Below are 16,781 nucleotides of genomic sequence, written 5' to 3'. Positions count from 1 at the left end.
CTGTTCTGGGAGATCCCCCTTCAGTTGCTGGATTATGGGAAATCAAGGGGTCCTGAAGGAAGGACTCAGGGGCTGGGAGGCCTTTTAGGGGCTTAGGGTAGTGGCTATTAATGAACCAGTTTGGAAGTAACAAAACAGCTAGCTCATTTAACCCTCTGTGTGGGGAAGGAGGTGGCTCAGGAAATCAAGCCTCCCCCCAATAATTGGAGGTTCAGTGCCTGAAGCAGTTTTGCTCCCTACTTTCCAGGGTTCAGTAAGATGGCCAAGTCGATTAGGACCCTCCCCTGAGCTTCATCAAAATGTTGGTCCATAGGATACAATTTTTCAGTTTAAGCATCTTATCCCTTAAATTTTCCTTAACATGCACAGTTAGAGATGCAGGATGCTGATAGCGTTTAGGACCACAGACCCTGAAGCCAGATGGTCTGGGTTTAGATCCCACCTCTGCCACCTTTGCGATACTTAATCCAAGTCACTGAGCCTCTCCTGCCTTGCTTTACCTTATCTGTGAAATGGAGGCACTACTTGTGCTTTTCTTATGGGGATGTAAGGATTAAAGGAATCAAAATACACAAAGCCCTTAGAACCAGGCCAGTCCTTAGCAAGTTAAAGTCAATTGCTACCTTCTATTAGTATCACTTTTATCTGTCTACTGTTAAGGGTTTGCAGATGACAAAACAGATGTGGCTGGGGAGGTCCTGCAGCCAGCACTCAGCCTTCCGGGGCTCTGTGCTCATCCACGTGGTGGTCTCTCTCTCAAGCAGACCAACATCTGCTTGAAAAGCATCCTTCCTGTTTCACCTGATGGGATTCGGTGGCTTATAGCAGTCTCCTGCAAGTGGAAGCCCAGAATTTCTTCAGTTTGAATTTTTCAATTCCAAGCCCATGTCTCCCTGGTGGCTGGAAGCGGCCTGGGAGACACCATCCCAAAGCTGGGGTGTCTTTGCTTAACCCCAGGTGTTGGAGTAGTGAGCTTGTGCAGATGGGTTGCGATGATGGGCAGGTCCCACAAGGCCAGTTTAGCACTTGATATTCCTTTATGCTCCAAAGGCAAAGGCTAATTACCCAACCTGGATCAATCCAGAGGCCACACTGATTTTTTTCCCCCAGTGGTGATAAGTCTGCTGGTTCCAGGAGACTTAAGGGCTTCCTCCTGGTGTTTGCTCTGCCCATTCCCACTCCCTGGGGACTATTTTCATCATTTTTTTAATGACCTCAGTCCATCTGGCATCTCACGGAGCATCTTCCACCCGAGGACCACACGCAGCAGCTGCTGTGGCTTCTGGCAGGGGAAGAAGGCAGCGATGCTGGGCTCCCAGTGGATTAGACAGCACAAGCCTTAAAATAGAAGCCCTTCTATTTTTGTGACTTGGTTGGCAGCTCATCGGGTAGTGAAAGCTTCATGCCTGTTTAGTGTCATGCACATCAGCGAGTTGGCTTGATTATCTAGGCCTCGATTAGGAGGGTTCCCAAGGGTGACCATGTGTGTCCACGTGTGGAAATAGTATGTGAATTGCATCGGGAGTGGCGGCTGCTGCCTTTTCTTTCTTCCCCAGCTCTGTTGCTGCCCCAAGACCTGTGCTCCCAGAGGGTCGAAAAGAGGGAGGGAGGGAAGCAGTGGAAATGGGATTTGAAGGGGCAGCCAGGGCCTCCTACACAGTAAAGGGGCGATGCTGCCAGCCCTGTCCTGGGGGCATGCCATCCTAGTCTGTGGGAAATACAAACATGGTTCACTGGGATTCCTGGGCCTCCGAGTGGCAGTGCCTAAAGCCAGAAGGGGAGGCTTTCGTCTTCCTGTCTCACTTCGTTCTCCCTTCCAGGACCTCACCATGGATACAGAGCTGACAGCAGCTAACGGCAAGAAAGTCAAAGCCCTTGAAATCTTTGCTTATGCCCTGCAGTACTTTAAGGAACAAGCACTGAAGGTAGGCACATACCAGAGCCTATACTGGGAAGGGGCAACTTCTGCTAGACAGTTTCTGGGGAGAGAATGTGGGCTTCGTATTCAGAAACCAGGATGCCCCCATGTGCGCTGCTGGTGGGGAGGGAACATGGGGCAACTGCTGTGGAGAACAGCCTGGCAGTTCCTCAAAAGGTTAAACACAGGGCCTTCCCTAGTGGCTCAGTGGTAAAGAATCTGCCTGCCAGTGCAGGAGACGGGGGTTTGATTCCTGGTCCGGGAAGATCCCACATGCCGCAGAGCAACTAAAATCCGTGTGTCACAGCCTGTGCGCTAGAGCCTGAGAGCTGAAACTGCTGAAGCCCGCACATCCCAGAGCTCATGATCCACAGCAGGAGAGGCCGCCGCAGTGAGAAGCCCCACACCGCAAGAGAGTAGCCCCTGCTCCCCGCAAGGAGCAAGAGAACCATGCAGCAAGGAAGACCCAGCACAGCTGAAAACTAACTAACTAAGGAAAAAAGATTAAACACAGTGTGAGCTGGAGGCTCCAACCCTAGGTGTGTTCCAAGAGAAAAGAAAACATGTATTCACATAAAAACCTGTGCATGAATGTTCACAGAAGCACTGTTCATAATAACCAAAAAGGCAGAAACAACCGACATGTCCATCCGTGGATGAATGGGTAACTAAATGGGATCCACCCGTACACTGGAATATTATTCAGCCTTAAAAAGGAATGAAGTACTGATATATGCTGTGACGCAGATTAACCTTGACAACATGATGCTAAGGGAAAGAAGCCAGATACAAAAGGCCACTTAGTGTAGTATTCCATTTGTAGGAAATGTCCAAAAGGGGCAAATCCATGGAGACAGAAAGTACATGAGTGATTGCCAGAGGTGGGGGTTGTGGGAGTGAGGAGTGATGCCAGGGGTATGGGTTTCTTTGAGGGGATGATGAAGTTAGACAGTGGGAATATCACACCACCATGTGAATATACTAACACCCACTGAACTGTACACTTTAAAGGTGAGTTTAATGGCATGTGAATTATATCTCAGTAAAAAAAACGAAAGAAAGAAAGATAGGAGACCCACGTCGCAACTGTGTGATCCTGGGCAAGGTGATCAACCTCTCTGATACCCATGTACTTAATGTGAAGAGGGAGCCAGGCAACTTCCTTGGGGGTCGTTTGATAATAAGTGAAAGATTGAATGTCGAATGCCTCCCCTGGGGCTCAGGAAGGAGTAAACACTTGGCAAAAAGTTGCTGCTGTTTCTCTCCATGGCTCGCACCCCAGACCCCATGGAAGAAGCTGACCCGGTGAATAAGCCCCCCTTGTTTGGCACTTCGCAAAGGTTTGTTCAATGATGGCCCAGAATGAAGAAAACGGCTAGTGTCCCAGTGGAATATAGCGGTCTGCTCAGAGTCCCCTCCCATGGGCATGGTGACGAGTGGGTGTAAATCAGGGGATTAAAAAGCCTTGTACTGAGCTCTGTCTCAAAAGAACTGGGAGCCTCAGAAGCATTTGGTATTTTGGGATCACTAGAAGAAATTTGGGGCTTCTTGGGTGGCTCAGTGGTAAAGAATCCACCTGCTAAAGTAGGAGACGTGAGTTCGATCCCTTAGTCGGGAAGACCCCCTGGAGAAGGAAATGGCAACCCACTCCAGTATTCTTTCATGAAGAATCCCGTGGACAGAAGAGCTACAGTCCACGGGGTGGCAAGAGAGTCAGACATGACCTAGTGACTAAAATAACAAAACAAACAGAAGAAATTTAGTGAATTCTTGAAATAGAATAGAATTCTAGAAATAGGACTGCGTACGTGCGTGCTAAGTCGCTTCAGTTGTGTCCCCAACCTTATGGACCGTAGCCAGCCAGGCTCCTCTGTCCATGGGATTCTTCAGGCAAAAATGCTGGAGTGGATTTCCATGCCCTTCTCCAGGGGATCTTCCAGACCCAGGGATCAAACCTGCGTCTCTTAAGTGTCCTGCATTGGCAGGTTATTTACCACAAGCGCCACTTGGGAAGTCAGAAATAGGGCTGCTGCTGCTGCTGCTGCTGCTGCTGCTGCTGCTGCTGCTGCTGCTGCTGCTGCTGCTGCTGCTGCTTGCTGCTGCTGCGTCGCTTCAGGAGCCAAAGCAATGAAAATGTGACACTGCTTTCATCCATTCAAGTGCCTTTTGTTTTGAGTAGTTCCTGTGGGCCAGGTCCTATGTGAGTTCTGGTTGTGTGGAAACAAACCGCAGTGGAATATGCAGTTGATTGGTGGGTGTTGGGGATTCAGTGAAGGCAGAGATTCTACCCAATGGCAGCAGCAGGGAATCCCCCTGGCGGAGAGGGGTTGGGGGCTTCTGCCACACAGCAGCTGGCAGGGCAGGTGTTTCACCTGGTAGAACAGCCCAGGAATAGCTCAGGGGAAAGAAAGCATAGCCAATCGCTGGGGGAGCAGGCGGTTTGGAGCAGGCGAAGGGCAAGGCTGCAGAGAGAGCGGGAACAGTGAGCAGGGGACGAGATTGTGCAGAGTCTCGAATGCCAGCAGAAGGAATCCTTCCTGGGTCGTGGGAGCCCTCATGGGACTTCTCTCAGGGCAGTGAGTGGCCTCAAGGCAGTGTTAGAGGAGGGGAGACTGCTGTGGTCCTCAGGGCCCGCAGTGGGAGAGGAGTGACCTGTTGGCAGGTCTCTCAGATGCTGGCGCAGGCCCTAGAGCTGAGGGCGAGGCTGACACGCCACCTGCGGGCTCATCTGAGGATCGTGAAAACCAAGGAGATAAACCAATGTGATGGAGGGAGGGAGTGGTTCATTCTATGAAAGGGGGTGGGGAGAGGACTCTAGGGAAGGGTGTGGGAAGGAGACAGAGGTGGGTTCACTTCAGGAAGCAGGTAGCGACCAGTCAAAAGACAGAAGCAGGGAGGCCAGTGGGGACCCATGGAAAGGGAGCTGCCCTGGGTCCAGTTCAGTTCAGTCGCTCAGTCGTGTGCAACTCTTTGCGACCCTATGGACTGCAGCACGCCAGGCCTCCCTGTCCACCTCCAACTCCCAGAGTTTACTCAAACTCATGTCCATTGAGTCGGGGATGCCATCCAACCATTTTATCCTCTGTCGTCCCCTTTTCCTCCTGCCTTCAATCTTTCCCAGCATCAGGGTCTTTTCCAATGAGTCAGCTCTTTGCATCAGGTGGCCAAAGTATTGGAGTTTCAGCTTCCGCATCAGTCCTTCCAATGAATATTCAGGACTGATTTCCTTTAGAATGCACTGTTTGGATCTCCTTGCAGTCCAAGGGACTCTCAGAGTCTTCTCCAACACCACATTTCAAAAGCAACAATTCTTCGGCGCTCAGCTTTCTTTATAGTCCAACTCTCACATCCATACATGACCACTGGAAAAACTATAGCTTTGACTAGACGGACCTTTGTTGGCAAAGTAATGTCTCTGCTTTTTAATATGCTGTCTAGGTTGGTCATAGCTTCTCTTCCAAGGAGCCAGCATCTTTTAATTTCATGGCTGCAGTGGAAGGGAGCCGCCGTGGGTCCAAGAAGGCCTCAGAGCAGGGGAGGAGGTGGCCCTCTGGGTGCCTGAAGAGAGGGATTCCAGAGGGACTGACTGAGTGCCCAGAGGAAGATGCAGGCATGAAAGGAGGCCGGTGGGGGCAGGGTGTCTTCAGATTAAGACAAGGAGGCACGGGAACTCAGGGAAAATGTAGGACTTGAGAAAGTCTGTGACTCTGGAGTGTATTTCAGGTTGGCCATGACGTGAGGACAGGCCTGAGCAGCCCATCTTTCAGGGGAGGGAGGGATGGGAGGGGGCAGAGGTCATCAGACACAATATGTGTGAACGAGGGGTGGTTGTGTACCTGTCGGCTCAGCCAGAGCCTTCAGGAACTTTCTCCCAGGAGGGAACACGTTGTGAAGAAAAGTCTGGGGAAATGTATAGGAACTGGGTCCTTCCAAGAGGCTGGCTGGTGTTCAAAGGGCAGGAGGATTCAGAGCAGTAGATTACTGCATATTGGACCTGAATAAGCTCGAGTAGATGTTCTCAGAAATCGCATCCCTGGAGCGGTCTTGTTGTTCATGAGGGACAGTCGGTGAAAGTATCATGACAGGAAATGTTCAGTCAATGCCAGCTTCCTTCCCTTCCAAGCTGGTCTCCACCCTCTGGTGAACAAACAGCCCAACCAGACAACTTTCCATATGGCTAGGAAAGCCCATCGTTCATCTTTGAGCCTTTTCCTGTTTAAAGAGTTTAAAATAGGCTGGATGGTTAATATAGGTGGCACCCTAAGCATCCCTCTCAACCCATTACAGTCTCACCTACTTTTACAGCCCAATGCAGACCTACAGAGAAATCAGTTCAGTTCAATTCAGTTGCTCAGTCACGTCCGACTCTTTGCAACCCCAAAGAGTCTGGACTGCAGCAAGCCAGGCTTCCCTGTCCATCACCAACTCCTGGAGCTTGCTCAAACTCATGTCCATCGAGTTGGTGATGCCATCCAACTGTCTCATCCTCTGTCACCCCCTTCTCCTACCTTCAATCTTTCCCAGCATCAGGGTCTTTTCCAAGGAGTCAGTTCTTCACATCAGGTGGCCAAAGTATTAGAGCTTCAGCGTCAGTCCTTCCAATGAATATTCAGGACCGATTTCCTTTAGGATTGACTGGTTTGATCTCCTTGCAGTCCAAGACTGTCACCTTGACCTCCTGTTAGAAAGTAAAAGTCACTGTCGTGTCTGACTCTTTGCGACCCCATGGACTATACACTCCATGGAATTCTCCAGGCCAGAATACTGGAGTGGGCAGCCATTCCCTTCTCTAGGGGATTTTCCCAACCCAAAGATCAAACCCAGGTCTCCCACACTGCAGGTGGATTCTTTACCAGCTGAGCCACCAGGGAAGCCCTCAAGGAAATAAAACATGATCAAAAAAATAAACACAAAAATAGACACACACAGAAAATGACTGTTTTACTAGCAATCCTACTCGTGGATGTATATCCAGAAAAGATGAAAATATACATGCAAATTTAAAAAGATACATGCACCCCAAGGTTCATAGGAGCATTATTTATTATACAATAACAAGGACATGGAAGTAACCTAAATGTCCATTGACTAGATGAATAGGTAGAGAAGACATGGTACAAATATACAATGGAATATTACTCAGTCATGAAAAAGAATGAAATAATGTCATTTGCAGCAATGTGGATGGACCTAGAGATTGTTGTATTAGTGAAGTAAGTCAAAGACAAATATCATATATCACGTACGTGTAGAATCTAAAAAATGATACAAATGAACTTCTGTATAAAACAGAAGCAGATCCATAGACATAGAAAACATACTTATGGTTACCAAAGGGGAGAGGGGTGGGGAGGGATGAATTAGGAGTTTGGGATTAATAGACACTGTGCTGTGCTATGCTTAATCGCTCAGTCATGTCTGACTCTTTGCAACCCTGTGGACTGTAGCCCACCAGGCCCCTCTGTCCATGGGGCTTCTCCAGGCAAGAATACCAGAGTGGGTTGCCATGCCCTCCTCCACGGGATCTTCCCAATCCAGGGATCAAACTCAAGTCTCCCATATTGCAGGGGGATTCTTTACAATCTGAGCCACCAGGGACGCCCAAGAATACTGGAGTGGGTAGCCTAACCCTTTTCCAGGGGATCTTCCTGTCCCAGGAATCAAACTGGGGTCTCCTGCATTGCAGGCGGATTCTTTACCAGCTGAGCCACCAGGGAAGCCCTTAACAGACACTACTATGTATCAAATGGAAAAAAACAGGACCTTTGTATAGCACAGGGAATTGTATTCAGCATCTTATAATAACCTATAATGGAAAAGAATTTGAAGAAGTATATATATATCTATATACATATGTATATAGATATCTTTATACATATGTGTGTGTGTATATATATATATATATATATACACACACATATATATGTATGTATATGTTTCTGAGGTAGCTCAGTGGTGAAGAATCTGCCAGCCAAGCTGGAGACATGGGTTCAATCCCTGGGTCAGGAAGATCCCCTGGAGAAGGAAATGGCAACCCACTCCAGTATTCTTGCTTGAGAAATCCCATGGACAGAGGAGCCTGGAGGGCTACAGTCCTTGAGGTTGCAAGAGTCGGACATGACTTAGTGACTAAAACAGCAGCACTGGGTTTGATTTCAGATTTGTCTGGGGAATGTGGCCGCGGGAGGGGAGGGGCAGGTGGCATCAGCACTGATCAGAGGTCTTCTTTTGCCTTCTTGGGCCTGGTTGAGACCTCTGATGCTTCTACCCATCCTGTTTATCCAGGTGGGTCTCACTGATTTTTTTTTTAAGTATAGTTGATTTGCAATGTTATACCAGTCTCTGCTGTACAGCAAAGTTATACACATATATACATTAGAAAATATATATTCTTTTCCATTATGGTTTATCCCAGGAGACTGGATATAGTTCCATGTGCTGTGTAGCAGGACCTTATCATTTATCCATTCTAAATGTAATAGTTTGCACCTACCAACCTTAAACTCCCAGTCCATCCCTCATCCTCTCCCTCTTCCCCTTGTTAACCATGAGTCTGATCTCTGTGTCTGTGAGCCTGTCTCTGTGTGTAGATAGGTTTTACGTTAACTGAAAGTCAAGGGCAGCACCATTCTTGCTGGGTCATGTTGCTCATACCCTTCCCAGCCTGCCAGGAAAACCCCCCCTGATGTGCTGGGCTTGCAGTAAGGTGAGTGAGTGACAACTCTGATTACAAATGCCACCAGCTGCTAAACATTCCTGTAGGCCAGGCACTGTTCAGATCCAAGACCAAAAGTAACAATTTGTTAAGACCTTTCTTGGCCTTTAGCATCAAGATAGACCCGGGTCTGGGTGCAGAGTTTGGCTCTGCACCTCTCTAGCTGGTCAGTCATCACAGAGATACTGAACATGTCTAGGCCTTAGTTTGCCATCTGTAGAAAAGGGGCCGTGCCTGCCTCTTCCAGACAGGATTCTCAAATGGGTTCATGGAGATGGGGTAAGGAAAGAGCTTAACAAGATTGACATGGCAGAGGAAGCTGTCAGGAAGTGGAACTCTGAGAAAACGATCAATCCTCCCAACAATGATATGAGCTTATTATTATCCCCATTGTGCAGATAAGGAAGCTGAGGCCTGAGAGGTGGTCACTTGCCCTAAGTCACAGGACTAGGAAGTGACCAAAGGCCTCAGATCTGCCCGCCTCCACCTGCGGCCACATCCAGTGAATGAAGGAGCCAGTTAGCTCCGTTTGCTGAAAATTCAGACAACAGATTCTTGTTCCTAATGCTGGTTAGGTTCAAGGGGCTGCAGAATAGACGACCCAAAAGTTTGTGGCCAAGAAACCTGGATTTTCGGCGAAGCTGCGGGAGGACCAGTTCTGCCCACTTGACCTGCTGCATTTTCTCTGGCTTCAGGAGCTGAGCGACCAGGCGGGTTCGGAGTTCGAGAACTCTGATGTCAGATGGGTCATCACAGTGCCCGCCATCTGGAAGCAGCCAGCCAAGCAGTTCATGAGACAAGCTGCCTACCAGGTGAGTGCGGGGCTGGGGGCAGGCAGGGGGCCCAAGATGCACACGGTGGTGGCTGTCACCCCACTCAGCTGTCCCCCAGCATTCACAGGCCTCCTCAGGAGGTCACCCACAGCCAGGAGGTCAGGAGCCTTCTCATTCCTCAGCTTCCTCCCTGGTGAGGATAAGGGGTCTGATGGAAAAGGGGAGGGGCTGGCCTCGGTTTTCTTTCTGGCTTCATTCATTTCCAGGTCTTGTTGTCAAGGCCTGTCTCTCTGAGGTCAAGGGCTGCCTCTCTGAGTGGGTAGCGGGGGAGTGTAGGGAGAAGCCCCTTACACTGAGGAGGTCAAGGGGGATGCCAGGCTATGGGGCAGGAGGGGTGGTGTCCTTTGGGCTTTGGCACCTTGGGCAGTAGGAACACCAGCAGCGCCAATGGCAAGCCCATCCTTCATGGGTGCTGGAGGGCATCACTGGGCCACAAACCCTCATGGCCTCCACCCCTCACACTTGCAGACAACTTGTGCCGTGGAGGGGCTTCTATGAGCGGCTGACTTCATGGCAGGAGTGGCCGGCCATACTGACCTGCTATTATGATCCCAGGACAGAGTGGGATCCTTTGTGCTTAGTCTCCTGGGTTAATAAATGAGTGCTCACCCTGGGAGTCAGCTTCCAGAACCTTCCACCTGAGCAGGCTGGGGAACATCACCCATGTCTTCTGCCATGCCTCCTGGAGTGAGCTGCCCTTCCCAGGAGACACACCTCTAATGCTGAGTGTGTGGCCACAGACTCAAAGGACCTTTTCTTTCAAAAACCTCAACTGAATCCACCCTGAGCACTAACCCTGGAAAAGGAAATGGCAACCCACTCCAGTATTCTTGCCTGGAAAATCACGTGGACTTCCCTGATGACTCAGACAGTAAAGTGTCTGCCTATAATGTGGGAGACCTGGGTTCGATTCCTGGGTCAGGAAGGTCTCCTGGAAAAGGAAATGGCAACTCACTCTAGTGTTCTTGCCTGGAAAATCCCATGGACAGAGGAGCCTGGTAGGCTGCAGTCCATGGGGTTTGAAAGAGTTGGACACGACTGAGCAACTAACACACACACGTACTGAGCTCCAGTCAGATGGCCCTGGGCACCTTAAACTGTCCTCCATGCCTGGGGCTTTACTCCAGGTGGCTTTACTGCAGTTCAGGGAAGGACAGTGTCCCCTCCTCACCCCACCCCTGTTCCCCTCCTTCCCGCCACTGCCCTAGCCTGTCTCCTCTGCTCTCCCCTTCCTCTGTTCAGCGTGAGAATCTGGTTCAGTCTATGCATCTGCCAAAAATAGATTTGTTTTTATAGGGATGAGGAAAGCGGGTAGAAGTTCCAGAAACAGACAACTTCTTTAAATAGGAAGAGATTCAAGTGCAGTTTCACTGCCCATGGGAGCCCTGGGCATCAGGGAGCTCTTCCTAGGTGTCAGCCCTCAGGCAGAGTCCAAGGATCCAGAGACGGGACCCAGGGACCCGGGTGTCTGCTGAGACGCTGTCCAGGGGCCTGAGTTTTCCCAGGAAGGATCCTCAAGATTCATCATTTGGACTTTTTTCATTTTCCAGCCCTCAGGAAGACTTCAGCAACAAACATGTGACCTGGAAACGGGACAGTTCGTATTTTTAGCCTGAAAAAGTAAGAGGTGCAGAGACTGGTAGATTCATCAGGGCTGTGGAGTCCTGGGCCGGCTCTTTAAGGGCTGCCTGTCTGGGTGGGTAGCAGGGGAGTGTAGGGAAAGACCCGTTACACTGAGGAGGCCAAGGAGGGGAGCCAGGCTGGGGTGGATGGGGTGTCCTCTGGGCTTTGGCACCTCAGGCAGTGGGAGGGCCCGCAGTTCCTGGGCAGGGCCCAGGTGACAAGCATGGATGAAGGGGTGGGAGGATTTGCTTCCTGAGGCCAGGAGATGCCCTGCCAATGGATCTGTCCTCTCCTTACCGGGTGACGTTTGTCCAGGGCACTGTTTGTGCAGCTTAATTTGGGGCTCTTTTTGATACTTGTGTTCAGTTTACAGTCACTGGATGGATTTGAAGATGGCAGAAACCATTTGTTCATTCTTTGTTCACTGTTTCATTTATTCATTAAACAAGCCTGTGTTAGCAGCCTTCTTTTCCAGGATGCATTAGGTGCTCAGGTCATGGGACAGGGGCCCTGCTCTCAAATTGCTCACGTCCAAGTGGCTCATTGAAGCCATTTGTACTTCCAGGAAGGGGTCTGTAGCATGTTGGGGCACCCTCTTTAGCCTGTCTTCTGGAAGAGTCTTCAGGACAAAGTGAACAGAGTTTGCTACTCTTCCAAGTTAGCATTTCTCCAACTCTTCCTTCCTCACCTCCCGTTTATTATACAGAGTGAGAATGGTGGCTGTTAATTTTCTTATGTGTCAGCTTGACTGGGCTTAGGGGTATCCAGATATTTGGTCAAATATCATTCCAAGTATTGCCATGAGGTTGTTTCTGGATGAGATTAACATTTACATTGATTGACTAAATAGAGCAGATTGCCCTCTCTAAGGTGGGTGGGTCTCATCCAATCAGTTGAAGGCCTGATTTAGAACAAAAGGCTGAACCTTCCTAGACAGAGTAAGAGGGAATTCCTCCTGCCTGCCTGCCTTCACTTTCATGCACTGAAGAAGGAAATGGCAACCCACTCCAGTATTCTTGCCTGGAGAATCCCAGGGACGGAGAGGAGCCTGGTGGGGTGCCATCTATGGGGGGTCGCACAGAGTTGGACATGACTGAAGTGACTTAGCAGCAGCCTCCCTTCAAACTGGAACATTGTTTCCCCTGCTTTTGGCCTCTAACTGGACTCTTGCTTGGTCTTGAGCCTGCTGGCAAGGGAATTATACCGTCTGCCCTCCAGGGCTTCCAGCTTGACTGAAGTCTTAGGATTTGTCAGTCTCCACAATCATGTGAGCCAACTCCTTAAAATAAACCCCTTTCTACATATACAAACATTCTACTGGTTCTGTTTCTCTGAAGAAATCTGACAAATACAGAACCTGAGCAAAAAGGACAGTTCCTGGCCCACCCAGCTTCTGAGACCTGAGCCTTCTCAGCAGCCCTTCCACCAGAAGCGTGGCCCATCGGCCTGGCTTCATGCAGATGAGCAGGCAGGGTGAGCAGGATAGTTTTCCATCAGGGCAGCTGGGAAACTGGTCAGCCCACCCTGCTTACATGTGGCAAATGGAGCCCCTCCTTCCAGGCTCCTGGGTCCAAGTTCATGGCACTGTCACATGGCTGAACATCAACTTCCCATCAGCCTAGTAGAGGAGGAGCAGGCCTGGATGAAGAGAGACAGAAGCAATCCCTGGGAGAAGCAGGCCTGCAAGGGGTGGGCCTGGGACCTGAACTTGACGTTCTGTGACTCACGGCCCGTGAGGGCTGCCCAGCACTTGACATGGGAGCAGCTTCATCTGTGAAACCCCCCAAACCCCTCTTGCGTCAAGTGATTGCTGAAGAAGTGGGTTAAGCTCCATCTTTTGTGATCCACCTTCTTGGGGCAGCTTTAGACTCTTTAAGAGCATTCACTGGAAAGATGGCAGCAGAAAGAACAGCTGATGCCTCTTCTGAGGCCCTCAGAAAAGAGCTAGAATAAGAGTTAGTTCCACTCTGTCCTGCGTGAATCATGGATAGGAAGTAGTCTAGTGTATTTCTAGATGAATTTTGCTTAAAATGTGACTCTCATAGGTTCCAGAAACCTGTTAACTAAATTATATTGCCATACCCATGATGATCTCATCTCACAGAGCTTGCATTTGCCTCCCTTTCTGAACAAGCCGCAGTGAAAGATAATCACATCAAGAAAGAAACCCAACCCCTAGACACTCAGAAGCCCTGCAGCTGTAGCTCTTTGCAGCTCGATGCCAGGCCAGCACAACTAGTCTGGCCCTTTTACGCAGCTGTGGACACAGCCCCTTGGCAGATTTTCCTGGCTGACTGTAGGGCCGAGGAGCAGAGAAGTTGGGGTGGTAACCACCCTTGTCCTTGGCCTCCCTGGAGTGTGGTTTTCTCACCCTGCCACCCCTCCCAGTGGAGCTTGTGACCAGGAAGCCGAGCTCTAAAAACTAATACTACGACGGAGCTGTTGCTGGCCCAGATGTGGAGAGTCAGATGGAGTAGCCTGCTCTTGATTCAGAGGCTTTCTGATTGTAAAATCCTCAGGTCATGCCTGCAAAGCTCTCTTGAGAGGGGCCAGAGGATCGCAGAAAGCCTAGCTGGAGGGATGGGCGATTGTTTCATCCAGCAGCTGCCCTCTCAGCACCTACTGTGTGCTTTAGGCCTAGAAGACCTGACAGCTGCCCTTAGAAAACACCCCTCCTTACAGGACAGGTTAGACAGGCCTGCACGGATCGACGGTGGGAAGCAGAACATGCCACGTGCTGGGCCGGGGGCTGAGCAGAGGGAGAGCTCACATCGAACAGAACCGTGGCCTTGGGATACCAGCTCCAGGGATAGAGTTACCGGGAGCGGAGAGCAAGCTCTTCCATCCTGGTTGACCCCGAACAGATCCCAGGCAAAGACCCGTGGGGTCTCTTGTAGCCCCTAGGCCAGGGGGCTTCTGCTGAGGACAGGGAGTGGTTTTATAGACAAACTAAGCTTGCGTTTCAGCGTGAGGCTTCCTTCTGCTCAGAGAGAAAGACATCTGGGTTTGTAAGAGGCTGGCAGAGATAATCTGCATTTCCTCCTTTACTCAGAGTCTCCCGGCAGCTCCAAGAAGCCTCCTGGGGAGACAGAATCTGTGTGGAGACAGCTGTCTTCTCTGGCCTCTCTCTCCGCTCTGCCTGTGGCCTCCCTGAGCGTTGGCTGGTGGGGACATGGCGCCTCGGTCTCGCCGGGGAGCGGGGACGGGGGCTGGTTCAAGCGGAGGAGTGTGGTTACTTGGTCCTGGGCCTCCCAGGCACTGCCGGACCACCCCCCTCTCCCCCCAGCCACTGACCTTGCCTTTCCCTCCCCTCTGGTTTGGGGTCCTCTTCACTTCCACTTCCATCTGCATCCTCACCCAGGTACTGTGGGGAACTCCTCACGGAAATGGGTCAAAACTTTTGCTGTGGAGCTGAGCCAGTCCAGCTGGGGAGGGACAGGTGGATGGTCCCCTGAGGGGTGCAGCCCCAGCTCTTTGGGGGCAGATTCAGATCAGTCTGCTTGTCTTTCACATCTTCAGGATGTGGGAGCATCCCGGTGGGAGGTGTTCTCAGTCAAACACCGGGGACCCTCGGACGCCCTTGAATTGTATCATTTTACTCAAGAGCCCTTACTCCTCTGGACTTGATGTGACTTTCCATGGGCATTTCACATGTAGGTTAGCCTGTTCAGAATTTCCGGGAAGGCTTGGAGAGGAATGAAGGTGTCTGTCTTCTCTGCTCCTTTGTCCCCTGCAGTCCCCATTGCCCCAGACAGGCCCTGGACCCAGCTATTCTCACCAGCCACGTGGGCACCGCCTGGCTGGCTGACGGGACCCGGAGACAGGAATGTGCCTTTCCTCCTTCACACCGAGTCCCGGGCGCGCTCAGCTCTGCCCTCCCCAGCCTCCTCCCATCCCGAGCTTTGCAGGAGAGGCTTGTGTCTCCCAGGCCCACCGTTGCTTTGCTGTTCACCTGTCCGTTTTCCTCAGTCCACGTGGTGCGAGCCAGGCCTGTGAGCTCCTGCTCTAGAAGGGTCTCGGCTTTATGAGGACGGAAGAGCCAGTCCACGAGCACTGCGCTGCAGACAGGGCTCCTCTTACTGTCACTCTGGAGTTTTCCTTCTGGGATCCTGGGGAGAAAGGTTCAGAGGTTTCCCTGTTCCTGGTGGCACTTGCCGTGGGTAGCCCGTGGCGTCTTTCATCAGGCACTTTAACCCTTGGCTGCCTTTTTACTGAGGCTGTCTGATGAGATCCTGTGAGAAAGTGAGGCTGGGGGAGGGGGCACTTTAATCCCTGGGACCGGAATCTTGGCACACACCTGCGCCAGTCACCCACTGACCTGGGTAAGCTCAGGGCAGACCTGGCCTCTTCAACCTGGGGGCCAGGCCGATGGGCAACAGATCCTGCTTGTGTGGTTGGGCTCAGCTGAGGCAGGAAGGAGGCGGGTTCCTGGTGGAGAGTGAAGGCATGTATGGTTCCATCTGGTTTTGTAAAGGACAGTCTTCCAGAAGGGTTCTGCCCTTGGCAGACATTTAGTTTTGGCGAAGTAGAGACTTTGTCACCTGCCGGCTGATGGTATCTGAGACCTAGTTGATTGGTTCATTTGGGATAATACGGTTATTTGGGAGAACAGATGGCGGCAGGTATAAGGCAGTCCTGGCCCAGACTAAATGAGTGGAGATCGCACCTTCAAACCAGTTCAGGAGGGGAGTGTTAGGGGCACCCAGGAGTTCTGTCAAAGCATGGAGGACTGGGCCCCACTTCAGTAACTGGAGTTACTAAGAGCAGAAGAGCTCAGAACCAGTTCAAGAGCTAGTCTGTGGGGCCTGGGCTGGCTCTCACTTCTGTTGGCTACCCTGGAGCCTAAGACTGTCCCAGTTTGGGCACCGAGAGATCAGTGTCCCAGGAAACCCAGGACAGTTGGTCACCCTACCTCTCTAAGCCTTAGTTTCTTTCTGCATAAAGTGAAGGAATTGGACAAAAGGTGTCTGCAGTTTCTAACCTCAACTCCCCTCCCTTCCTTGCCCAATAATTGACCCTCCAAAGCCCCTTCTGCTCATGACCCTAGGCTGGCTTTTCCCCGTGGGCATTTACAAGTGTGATGTTAGGCAGACCTTTGTCCCTGGCTGACAAGATGAGCCTGGGGAGGCCCCTGGCTGCCTTCTCCTGGGGCCTGGGGAGAACTGGGGGCCTTCTCCAAAGTGGATGTTGCACCCGGGGAGCATCCCGGGTTCCCTCGGAAATGGCAGCAAAGACAATAAACACAGCGGCACCAGAACGAGCTAGTTTTACTTTCTCGTTGTGTTGGCAACCAAGGACATCCATGCCCATGGGCAGCTTCAACAAGCAAGCCACACCTCATGCTCCAGGTCAAGGCCAAGCCAGTCTGTGTCTCTGCGCACCCTCAGAGGGGTGTTCCCGAAGCCCCCTGGCTGCCCTTCGAGAGGCCTGAAGGGGTTGTGGCTGGAGCAAGCCAGGCGTCACAGGGCAGACGCACGTCTGCTGTGAACAGGAGAGGGGCTTTGCACAGGATAACTGCCAGTGGGCTTTCCCCTGCATCTAGGACCTGGGGACTCTGTGGATTCCAGGGCGGGGGTGAGGGGCTTTCTCCTGGAGCCCCCTCGGTGTTCTGGAGATAACAGATCAGATGCCCACATAGCAGATTCAGATTCTTGCACAGCTGAGGCCTGACAATGGCCTTTCTGTTTCCTAG

The 16,781-nt window shown here is 51.2% G+C and overlaps 1 protein-coding gene across 4 annotated transcripts in view; it reads left to right on the top strand.

The window, feature by feature from the left end:
* HSPA12A (heat shock protein family A (Hsp70) member 12A) overlaps positions 1–16,781 on the top strand; it is a 77,865-nt gene that overhangs the window by 49,654 nt on the left and 11,430 nt on the right. For all 4 annotated transcript variants that reach the window (XM_069567567.1, XM_069567570.1, XM_069567568.1 and 1 more), the window contains exons 5-6: positions 1,821–1,925; positions 9,329–9,445. In XM_069567567.1, the coding sequence (XP_069423668.1) occupies positions 1,821–1,925; positions 9,329–9,445 (222 nt within the window). The remainder of the gene's footprint in view (positions 1–1,820; positions 1,926–9,328; positions 9,446–16,781) is intronic.

The sequence above is a fragment of the Ovis canadensis genome, chromosome 22 (assembly GCF_042477335.2).
Source record: "Ovis canadensis isolate MfBH-ARS-UI-01 breed Bighorn chromosome 22, ARS-UI_OviCan_v2, whole genome shotgun sequence".
In the NCBI taxonomy this organism is placed as follows: domain Eukaryota; kingdom Metazoa; phylum Chordata; class Mammalia; order Artiodactyla; family Bovidae; genus Ovis; species Ovis canadensis.
The sequence above is the reverse complement of the archived record's forward strand: the minus strand, read 5'-3'. Positions and strand labels throughout refer to the sequence as shown.